The following is an 11,650-nucleotide window of genomic DNA, read 5'->3' as shown; positions in this document are numbered from 1 at the left end:
TGTGAAGTGCCTAATATGGAGTCCAGCACACACAGTAGGTGCTCAGTGCATTTAAAGATTAAAAATAATTTTAAGATGAAAGAAATTTATTAAGAATGGGAAACTGGATGCCTATTGTTGAAAACTGGTCAAATGGTGCGTAGGTGCTTACCCTTGTAAAATTAACACAAAACGTTGTAGGAACACAGGTGTAGGTGTTTAAAGACCCCAGAATGAGGCAGTGGCTCGGTAGTTCAGTTGGTTAGAGCGTCTTCCCCATACATCAAGGACGCCGGTGAATATTAGGTCAAAGCACATCCATTCAATCAATTAATGAGTAAGTGTAACAACAAATCTCTCTCTCCCTTTCCCTCTTTCCAAATCATTCAATAAAAATAAATAAATAAAGACCTCAGATTGAGTCCGTGGGATTGATATCTACTGCCACTCCTTTTGTCTCTCTGAGCCTCAAAAAAAATACTTATTGAGAAACTCCTGAGTTGGTTTTCCCCTGTGTTAAATGCAGGATGATGATAGCTATCCTTTAAAAATATTTTTTTACTTATTTTTAGAGAGAGGAAGGGATGGAGAAAGAGAGGGAGAGAAACATCGACGTGAGAGACAAACGTCGATCTCTTGCCTCTCCTACGCGCCCCGACCGGCGACTGAACATGCAACCAGGCTTGTGCTCTGACCCAGAGTGGAACCGGCGACCTTTTGCTCTACCCAAGGGTGCCCAACCAACTGAGCCACAGGGATCCGGGCGCAATCTTTAATTAAAGGAAATCAGGGCTGGGACACGACTTTACAAAGCAAAATGTGCAAAGCATTTGCGGAGGGGGAGAGAGTGGGAGAAATACACAGGTTTATTATAGTGTCCAGACCCAAATTTGCATCTTCTTTTTGCTGACGTAAGTCTCCCCCTTTTCCCAGCTGAGGAAAAACACTGCAGTCCCTCTCCTTTTGACAGAGTGAATTTAGCGGAAGATTCACTGAAAGGGGTTTACTTGCGCTAATAAGAATATCATTCATTGGTGTGAGAAGTATTTACTGAGCGCCTACTGTGTTCCAGGCATTGAGCTGGGCTCTTTACAAGGGATAAAGATAATGGAAATGAATGCCGATTCGTTCCCTCCAGCCAAAGATCTAAAATACAACCGTTTCTTGGGGTCAGATGAGGACACAAATGCAAAACAGTCTTCTTGCGCCTCTCCCTGGAGAAGAAGTGAAATGTACAGAGAAATTGCGCCGCTCGAAAAGAAGCACTTAGCCCTGTGCTTGAGTCTTGGTAAACCAATCACTGAAATAAATGCCTTATTAATAGCAATAGTAGCTAATTAAAATAGTTGACGTGTATTAAGAACTGAGTCAGGCATGGCACTAGTCCATTTATGTGTATTTACTTAATTTTACTCTCCCCAAACGCGTAAATAGTACTGCTTACTGTACCTCCATTGTGCTAATGAGGAAACTGAGGCACAGAGCAATCCGAGTAACTAGTGTAAGATTACACGTAAAACTGTGGAACTAATAAGGTGTTCTGTTCACCGATATATCCACCTATAGCGTAGGTATATATGCACCTATAGTGAAGAGCACCTGCTTTTTAAAAAGCTTATTTAAAATAATTATAGACAGGTAGTTTCAAAAACGGTACAGAGGTCCCGAGTACTCTTTCCCCAGCTTCTCCCAGTGGTATCATCTTACATAATATCAAAACCAGAAAATTGATTTTGGTACAATCCACATTGTAATGTGCTTTTTAATATGTTTGGCATTTTGCAAGTTGATATATTTGCTACGATTAATATTCTCAGCGAAAACGGCGCTCTTCGTTTTGTGAACCTGGGTATTGCATCTCAGAGGCGTGCACCCAGATGGGGGGCCGACCCCCGATCCGCGGAAATCCAGGTGCAGAATGCAGATCTCGTATCCAAGAGCACCTCAGCCGGCGCCTAAAGAGTTAACTTGGAGAGCATACTCACGCGCGTGCGCGCGGCATCACTTCGTCCCGCCCCCGCTGCGCGGTCATATGATCCGCCCAACAGGCGTCGGTCTATAAAAGGTCGGGTGTTGACGTCAGCGTTCTCTTCCGCTCTTGTCGCTGCATCCTGGCCTCGAAACTCTTCGCTCGGATCTTCCTGGGCGAATCCACCGCCATCCGCCACCATGGTAAGCAGCACTGTCAGGCTGGTGGCCTGGAACGGTGGCGGGGCCTCTGTAGGGCCGGCGCTGCTGGGACTGGAGTGCAGGAGTTTCCTTGACAGGAATGAGACATGGCGGTTGCCCGGCTGGCGGGCCTGTGGCTAGGAAAGCGGCGGCCGCCATGTCTGCGCCTTGGTGCTCGCCGAGCCTTTTCTCCGCTTCGTGAGGCGCTGTCGCCTTGCGGCCCTCCTTACTCGGCTGAGGCTGGGGCGGAGGCGGGGTTGGGTGTTATGATGATGTGGCAGACGCTGTAACGGAGGGTGCCGCCAAGGCAGCGAGGAGAGGGGGATCTGCCTTACGTAACCCACCGGTCGGGTGTTTGAGTTCGTTTTCTGCCGGCGTCCGTGGCGGCAGAGAAATGACATAACGAGAAAAGCCAAATCCAGAATTTATTTTTCTAACGGTGGCCTGGTTTCATGTTCTTTTTGTACTGCCCAATTGTGAAAAGCCGACCTCGGAGCCACGAGGTGGAGGCTTTACAGTGCGTAGGCTTCCCCCTAGACCGTGGGTGGCATGTTTAGGAACCTTAGGGGTGGCTGGCTCTGTTTTACTCTCCAGGCAGAAGGGTGACCTTGGGTTTTAAAGAACCTTTTGTTTGGGTAAAGCATGAGGCGGCTATCCCAGTGGCAGTGTGGGGGGTGGGGGTGGAGGGAGCTTTATACTTCCATGTTTTTTAGCTGAACACTCACATAACCCCATCTACAGGAAATTGGTTGTCACTTCTGAATGACAACTGGAAATCTGGGTTTTGAAAGGTGGGACAAGTGGCATTTTTAAAGAGGTATCAGCAGAGAGGCTGGGGGAGTTTTAGTTGCACTGGGATCATCCCATTCTGGGCGGTGGTGCTGGCAGTACGCTGATTGAAGTCGCAATGCCAAACTGGTTCCTGAAGTCCTGGTCCCTCCTGAGCCTCACCCCTCCGCCACCCAGGTGAACTTCACAGTAGATCAGATCCGGGCCATCATGGACAAGAAAGCCAATATCCGGAACATGTCAGTCATTGCCCATGTGGATCATGGCAAGTCTACACTGACGGACTCCCTGGTGTGTAAGGCTGGTATCATTGCCTCTGCTCGGGCTGGGGAGACCCGTTTCACTGACACTCGGAAGGACGAGCAGGAACGTTGCATCACCATCAAGTCAACGTGAGTGAGCTGAGAACTTGGTGTAGAGACAGACCACAGGCTCAACTTCTCTGAGATTTCTGGGGAGGAGTCTGTATTTTTGAACTCTTGAGAGAGAAGGACCTAGGAAGCTCTGCAGGTAGTGGGAGAGACACAGTGATGGGGATGGTATTGGGACTTGCAGAGGAAGGGGGCTTTAATGCAGTGGTAATCCATTCTAGGGTGGAAGGGGCAATGTCTGAGAGGGTGCTACGGGCATCTTACGGATGCTCTTGAACCTGCCCTTGGTGCCCTTCTAATGATAGTTTCCTGATTCCAGTTGTCAATGAGGGTGAGAACCCAAAGTGAAGTGACTGAAGATACTATTTATTTTCATTTGAGAGTTTGTGATTTTCTCCTTGCTTTTCTGTTCTGAGACTCATTTCAGTTGGGGAGGCAGGGAAAGGTAGCCTTCTGGGTTTCTGGTCATGTAGTTACTTTTTGGAATTAGGTGTGTTGAGCTAGGGAGGATCCAGGTGAGGGACTTGACAGGTGGGCCTTTGCAGCTATTAGGGACATGGGCAGAGTTTCTAGGGATGAGTAATGCAGGGGGAGGAGATAGTGCAGTGTCCATTCCGGGCTGTGGGTCTAGCTGCTATTTTACCACATCACAGCCTTGCTTAGGGGTTACAGGCACCTCTCCTGACTCCCCTTGGGCAGGAATCCCAGGAGGACAGTGCAGAGCTAGGAGATTAGATGGGGGTCTTCCATTTAGCCAACCTGTCCCAATCTCCTTAGGGCCATCTCCCTTTTCTACGAGCTCTCAGAGAATGACCTGAACTTCATCAAGCAGAGCAAGGATGGTTCCGGTTTCCTTATCAATCTCATTGACTCCCCTGGGCACGTGGACTTTTCTTCAGAGGTGACAGCAGCCCTTCGTGTCACTGATGGTGCCTTGGTGGTAGTGGACTGTGTATCTGGTAAGCAGCAGGTTTCCTTATGCTTAGTTTGGAACCTAAGGATGTCCTCCCTCTGGCTGATGAAAAACCTCTCTTTACCCCCAGGTGTGTGCGTGCAGACAGAGACGGTGCTGAGGCAGGCTATCGCAGAGCGCATCAAGCCTGTGCTGATGATGAACAAGATGGACCGGGCTCTGCTGGAACTACAGCTGGAGCCAGAGGAGCTCTATCAGACCTTCCAGCGCATTGTGGAGAACGTCAACGTCATCATCTCCACCTATGGAGAGGGCGAGAGTGGCCCCATGGGAAACATCATGGTATGTTGCTTGTCAGCTATAGTCGGGGTCTCTTGACAGGCTCCTGTCTATCCCACTGCGTTCCCCCCCATCCTTTCCACTGGGTGGGCTGCGTTCTCCCCATAGACTGAAAGGGCTGTGACCTTCTTGGGGGCTACTAGGAGGTGGGGAACCACAAGTCTCGTCCCTTGGGGCTTCTTGGGGCCATCTGAAAGTAGGTTTTCCAGGAATATTGAGGTGACAAGGGAGCTGGAATGTTTTTGGAACCGAGTTCATCTAGTACTTGAGTTTTTAGGGAGGCTGTGGGGTAGGAGTACTCTGCCTGCTAAAACAGGCTCTGGGGGGGCAGTGCTCTCTGGGTTATTGCTTACCTTTCCTGTCTTGCTGGTGGATGGGAGGGAGGCAGAGTTGGGCATCCTGTACATGATGACTAAAATTTCTTCACTTTGACCTGAAGGCAGTTGAAGAAATCTGATGTCTGAGGCCCACAGCACCCAGAGACTTGGTAGCTGCAGTTTCTATCTGTCTCCATTGATAGCTATCTCTCGTTTTCTCAGATTGACCCTGTCCTTGGGACTGTTGGCTTTGGGTCTGGTCTCCATGGTTGGGCCTTCACCTTGAAGCAGTTTGCAGAGATGTATGTGGCCAAATTTGCCGCCAAGGGTGAGGGCCAGCTGGGGCCTGCTGAGCGGGCCAAGAAAGTAGAGGACATGATGAAGAAACTGTGGGGTGACAGGTGAGTGCTGCAGGGTAGGAGCAGGGCGTTCTGCAACAAACCTGCGAGGGGGGCAGGGACTTGGAGCTGATGATGTGGCTTAGGACCACCAGGTGTTTGTGGGGTCATTCTGCCCAACCATGTTACCGTGGTCCACCGGGTCACCCTGGATCCCCCTAAACTGGTTGGGTTGGGCCTTCTCTACCAGGTACTTTGATCCAGCCAATGGAAAATTCAGCAAGTCTGCCACCAGCCCTGATGGCAAAAAGCTGCCACGGACATTCTGCCAGCTTATTCTGGACCCTATCTTCAAGGTGAGTTGCTGTATGTGCTTGATGGATGTGCATTCTCTGGGAAGACCCACCATATGACCCACTGTTTGTGGCAAGATACAGTTGGGCTGAGTAGGACCAGGTCCAAGAAGCCTTTTGGGAGAAGGGTGAGACAGCACCACAGTGAGGGTGAAGTCCCCAGGGCTTCTCCCTGACAACTGACGAGATAGGCAGGGCTGTACAGTAGGGACACTTGGCATCTCAGGCTGGGGTTGGTTAGGTGAGCTGAGGCAAGAAGATCTGGACTTAGTATTGCCAGCCTCTGAGTTAAGTGATTGTGAGTTAAAGCATGTTCATGGCTTATAAATCAGAATAGGCTTTTTTCAATTTTATTGGGAGGTGTCTCCAAGACTTTTTCAGTCAGGGTCAAGTCCTTTGTGGTGAGGTGAGGATTTTGTGGCTTTGCAGTTTTCTGCTCTGCGTGGCCGTAGGCTTTCCAGCAATGTTCCCAAACCCACTTAGCTGCCCTCCTCCCCGCATATTAGGTGTTTGACGCTATCATGAATTTCAAAAAAGAGGAGACAGCAAAACTGATCGAAAAACTGGATATCAAGTTGGACAGTGAAGATAAGGACAAAGAAGGCAAACCACTTCTGAAGGTGAGCATGAGGGGTGGTTCCCCATTAGGGCCCTGCCAGTGGTGGGTCCTGGCTCCGCTATTGAAAGCATTTCCAGCTGTAGCACAGTTGCCAGCAGGGGTGGACAGGAGACCTCGGGTGTTTGCACAGTCTCTTCTAGAGGACCAGGCATCTGAGCCACGTTGATGAGCATGTGATGCTGAGGGTCAAGGGTACCCCAGAGTTCCCCCTCCTGATCCTCATGTTCCCTCCTATAGGCTGTGATGCGCCGCTGGTTGCCTGCTGGCGATGCCCTGCTGCAGATGATCACCATCCACCTGCCCTCCCCTGTGACAGCCCAGAAGTACCGCTGTGAGCTTCTGTATGAGGGGCCCCCCGACGATGAGGCAGCCATGGGTATGTGGGGTTCACCCAAATGCTGGTAGGTCCCCCAGAGCAGCCAGTGGCTGTGTGGTTGGGATGTTGCTCATTGTCAAGCCTAAGGTCTCAGGATTCTGGAGGTCTGAGCCCCCAAGGGAATTACGCTTTCTCCTTTGATAGGTTCTTTTCTTACTCCTCAGGCATTAAAAGCTGTGATCCCAAAGGGCCACTTATGATGTACATTTCCAAAATGGTGCCGACCTCTGACAAAGGCCGGTTTTACGCCTTCGGCCGTGTCTTCTCAGGGCTGGTGTCCACTGGCCTGAAAGTCAGAATCATGGGGCCCAACTACACACCCGGAAAGAAGGAGGACCTATACCTGAAGCCGATCCAGAGGTGAAGTGCTTGGCTAGTCACTTGTGACCCAAGGCTGGTCCCATCTGTCCCTTCCCTGCTCCAAGTTGCTGGAGTAGGAGTTTAGTGTTACATGAAGTGCTACCAGGATGTAGTGTTGATTCCTCACAACTCAGAGAAGCTTGTCTGGGTAAAGCACACCAGGAAGCAGGGCGCTGTTCCCCCCAATCCCCCACTAATACTCAGGGTAGAACCCCAGCTCTGAGTTAGATGCAGGAGTTTCTGAACGTTGGCAGTGGCAGCATAATTTGTCACATGCACAGAAAGCAGGTGCTGACTCCAGAATCATCAGTCTTCTGTCAGTCCCCACCCCCTAACCCTAATCTGGGGAAGACAAGAACTTGCATCTCCTTTGGCTCTTCAGGTCCGCTCTGCACCACACTGCCTTTTCTTAGCTCTGGGTCAGGTGTGTAGATTCCTGCCTGGGGGGTGTAGGAATGGCAGGTGGCACTCAGTCTTGATACATAGGAGCCAGGATCTCACTGAGACAGTCACTTGTGTTACATTGTAGAGCCAAAGCTTGACACCCTGAGGGGTTGACACCACCACTCAATGTAGGAGGGATGGCACAGACTCTAGAAGAAAGGGGGCTTGTCTTCTAGCCAGTCAGGGACTTGGGATCACAGTGGTGTTGCATTGTTGCATTTTGTGTCTCCCCTAGAACAATCTTGATGATGGGCCGTTATGTGGAGCCCATCGAGGATGTGCCTTGCGGTAACATTGTGGGCTTGGTGGGTGTGGACCAGTTCCTGGTGAAAACAGGCACCATCACCACTTTCGAGCATGCCCACAACATGCGGGTGATGAAGTTCAGCGTGAGCCCTGTCGTCAGGGTCGCCGTGGAGGCCAAAAATCCGGCTGACCTGCCCAAGCTGGTGGAGGGCTTAAAGCGACTGGCCAAGTCAGACCCCATGGTGCAGGTGGGCAGCACCCTGGCAGGAGGCACTGCCACCACCTGCAGGATTGATATGTTGGTGGCTGAGCTGGAAAGATTGGGTGGCTTCTCATAAAAGTAGGAATTTCCATTTGGAACTGTTTGTAAAGTTAAGTGTGTTAGATGTACTCCTTCCCTTATATAGCTGCTGGCCCTTTACATGACAGTTTACTGTACAGGAATGCTGGCCTTGGAATTCTACAGGCTGGCTATAGACTGTGGGTCTTTTTTTTTAGGTTGTTAATGCTGAAAACCAGCAAAAAAGCCTCACAGGACCCCTTGCTTCCTCCCATGGGTCCTGACAACTTCCCCAAAAATCTCCAGCTAGAAGGGATGCTTGGAGCCTGCTACTCTCCCCCTCCCAATCCCCTGGGTACCCCAAGCAGTTCTCTGAGTTCGATGCCCAGGGGCTAATGTGCGGCCCCTTTCAGTGCATCATTGAGGAGTCAGGGGAGCATATCATTGCTGGAGCTGGTGAGCTGCACCTGGAGATCTGCCTGAAGGACCTGGAGGAGGACCATGCCTGCATTCCTATCAAGGTGAAGCACATTGTCCCCATTACCAAGGTGGCGGGGCATATAGAGATGACAGGCCTTTGTCCTGGCTGGGCTTAGAGAAGTCCTTCCATTTCCACTCATGCCTGCCAGATAAAGTGACTTCACTGTGAAACTAGCAGTTCACACACAACCTTAACAGCTTTGAGGTTGGAGAGGGATGAGTCTGCTTTCCAAATACTCTATAAACAGAAGCTTCTGAAGAGTGCAGACATTTAGCAGCCGGTCTTAGGCCCAGTTGCTGGCACTCTGGTTTTCAATCTCTGCTTTCTGACAAAATTGGGTTTCCCAGTTTGGGCCTTTATTATTTATTTCTCTCTTTGTTAAGCCCCTTAAACTTTTCATTTTACTCATAGAGATCTTTTCTTTTTTTAACTGCTTTTTCACGTTGTCTTCATGTAACAAAACTTATATAAATGTCCAAATTGTATCAGGCCAGTGTCTGATTTTGGCATATTCCTTTTTTCCAGATAATACTGCATGGAATTTCACAAGATAAATGATTCTTTAGTCAGTTCTATTGGCAGTGGGCAGCTGCCTTTAAGGGAAGAGCTGCACCTTGTATTTATGCAGAAGTTAGATATGCATGGCTTTGTGTCACCAGGTCAAACAAATCATTCTTATTTTTATGCCCACTGCCAATCTGTTTCCTGAGTCTCATTAGAAGATCTCTATCCTGGTTGGTCACCACCTCCTGCAGGCAGGCCTGACTCTCAACACTCCTTTTGCAGAAATCCGACCCAGTTGTCTCCTATCGTGAAACAGTCAGCGAGGAGTCAAATGTGCTCTGCCTGTCCAAGTCCCCCAATAAGCACAACCGGCTGTACATGAAGGCACGGCCCTTCCCTGATGGTCTGGCTGAGGACATTGACAAGGGTGAGGTGTCGGCCCGCCAGGAACTCAAGCAGCGGGCCCGATACCTGGCTGAGAAGTATGAGTGGGATGTGGCTGAGGCCCGCAAGATTTGGTGCTTTGGGCCTGATGGCACTGGGCCCAATGTCCTCACTGACATCACCAAGGGTGTACAGTACCTCAACGAGATCAAGGACAGCGTAGTGGCTGGCTTCCAGTGGGCCACAAAGGAGGTAAGGGGTCACTTGACCATCTAGCTAATAAATCTTATCAGTCTCTTTATCAGTAGGGTCCTGGTACAGGTCTGGACACAACTGTGCAGACCTGTGGAGGGATCCTTGGGGGTCACCTGTCTTCATTTCTGTGTTAGAAAGTGAGGCTGGTGTCCTCCTCTTGGGAAAGGTATCCTAGAGAATCTGAGCAAGGCAACATGCTGGGTCCCTGTGGTTGGAGACTTGGTGGCTGACATGTTCTCAGAAGCAGAGCTGCAGTAGAGGCAGGAACTTAATGGTGGTTTTGGCCTACTTCCTCTCCAGGGGGCACTGTGTGAGGAGAACATGCGGGGCGTACGCTTCGATGTTCATGATGTAACACTGCATGCTGACGCTATCCACCGTGGAGGTGGCCAGATCATCCCCACGGCCCGGCGCTGTCTGTATGCCAGTGTGCTGACTGCCCAGCCCCGGCTCATGGAGCCCATCTACCTTGTTGAAATCCAGGTATGTTAGGTAGGCCTAGTCACCCTGATGCTACTGATCCCTGTACCACCCAGCAAGCTGCTAATAATCTTTCAATGTCTGACAGTGTCCAGAGCAAGTGGTTGGTGGTATCTATGGCGTCCTGAACAGAAAGCGGGGCCATGTGTTTGAGGAGTCCCAGGTGGCTGGCACCCCTATGTTTGTGGTAAAGGCCTACCTACCTGTTAATGAGTCCTTTGGTAAGTGCCCTCTGAGTAGCTCTCAAGATACCCACTGTTTGCTGCGCTTGCAGCCAGCCTGATCTAGGACAAATTGAGTTCTTGGCCCTTGTGCAAGGCCCAAAGTGAATTTGATGGGATCTGCAAACTGCTTCCCTCTCCCCTGTCCATTTGGGAGGTGAGAACAGCATGGTTGTATAGGAGGAGGAGGTGGCTCACTTCTTGCTAACCTCTGAATTGCTGAATTTGGGGGAAGGTAGGCTCTCAGATATATGACTCAATGAGACCTTAAGATTGAGGCTGGCAGAGGTAAGCAGGTCATGTCCATCCCGAGCATGAGCAGATGGAGACTTAGGTGGGGCAGCATTGCCTCACTTTTTAAGTAGGAGTCAGCAAGGCTGGGCTGAGGAGCAGGGTTAGTGGTTTAACATCCAATCTGACCTGGGTTGTCTGCTGTGTATTTGAATGTCCCCACCTTCAGGGCTTGGCTAAGGCACCAAGCTGGGCTGCGCAGTGAGCTTTGTACCTGCTTTTCCCCACAGGCTTCACTGCTGACCTGAGATCCAACACAGGTGGCCAGGCCTTCCCGCAGTGTGTGTTTGACCACTGGCAGATCCTGCCTGGAGACCCCTTTGACAACACTAGCCGCCCCAGCCAGGTGGTGGCCGAGACACGCAAACGTAAAGGCCTAAAGGAAGGCATCCCGGCCCTGGACAACTTCCTGGACAAATTGTAGGTTGCCCTCCCTGCAGCCTGCCACCCAGGTGCCGCCCCCCACACTGGCTCACGATCAACCACAAGCCCTCATTCTCCAACACCTCAAGACTGTCCAGACCCAGGGCTGCTCGCCTGGCAGGTTCTGGGGCCACTTCGTGCCATCACTCAACATGAACACTTGATGCTGTTTCTTTCAATATTTATTTCAAGATTTCAGAGGCCGCAGAAATGCCCCGGCTGCAGGAACTTATTTGGCTGTTGGGGGAGGTGGGATGGGATACTCAACACCCCCCCCCCCCTTTAATTTCTGAGGGAAATTCAAATGTCCAAAAAATAATTAAACGCATTAAGAGGTTTATTTGGGTAAATGGCCCGTTGTGGATTTTCCCCCAGAATGGGGGAAGGAGCAAGCAGGTAGACATTTCTGTTTGGACAGAAGCTAGAAGGCAGGAAATTTTGTGCAATGTCACCATGAGCACCTCCAGTTGTATTAGTGCCATTGGAATAATAAATTTGATTATGGTGGTGACTGTGTCCACGCAACTTCCTTCTCCGTTTACTCAGGCTGGGGTGGGCTCAGGCATGCCAGTGTGTACACATGGCCAAAGGTAATACTATAATACAAGAAGTTAATGTAGCCCTGGTTGGGTAACTGAGTTGGTTAGTGTCTTGATGCATCAAGGTTCAATCCCTAGTTGGGGTGCATGCAGGAAGCAACCAGTAAATGCAGAAGGGG

At 50.4% G+C, this 11,650-nt stretch overlaps 1 protein-coding gene and 1 non-coding gene across 2 annotated transcripts; both read left to right on the top strand.

Moving 5' to 3' along the window:
- Nucleotides 1-2,056: 2,056 nt before the first annotated feature.
- EEF2 (eukaryotic translation elongation factor 2) lies at nucleotides 2,057-11,448 on the top strand. Its single transcript, XM_090289332.1, has 15 exons — nucleotides 2,057-2,151; nucleotides 3,115-3,329; nucleotides 4,086-4,267; nucleotides 4,352-4,563; nucleotides 5,100-5,278; nucleotides 5,466-5,571; nucleotides 6,075-6,188; nucleotides 6,425-6,563; nucleotides 6,728-6,923; nucleotides 7,603-7,861; nucleotides 8,307-8,414; nucleotides 9,161-9,514; nucleotides 9,818-10,000; nucleotides 10,086-10,218; nucleotides 10,740-11,448. The coding sequence occupies exons 1-15, from the start codon at nucleotides 2,149-2,151 to the stop codon at nucleotides 10,931-10,933; spliced, it is 2,577 nt and encodes an 858-aa protein (XP_090145458.1). The 5' UTR covers nucleotides 2,057-2,148; the 3' UTR covers nucleotides 10,934-11,448.
- Nucleotides 4,962-5,026, top strand: LOC149999685 (small nucleolar RNA SNORD37). The gene has a single exon (XR_016513837.1). It is a non-coding gene; the product is annotated as a small nucleolar RNA SNORD37 (small nucleolar RNA).
- Nucleotides 11,449-11,650: the final 202 nt, after the last annotated feature.

This window comes from Furipterus horrens, unplaced genomic scaffold (genome assembly GCF_987537825.1).
Source record: "Furipterus horrens unplaced genomic scaffold, mFurHor1.1.pri manual_scaffold_10, whole genome shotgun sequence".
Lineage (NCBI taxonomy): Eukaryota > Metazoa > Chordata > Mammalia > Chiroptera > Furipteridae > Furipterus > Furipterus horrens.
The sequence above is the reverse complement of the archived record's forward strand: the minus strand, read 5'-3'. Positions and strand labels throughout refer to the sequence as shown.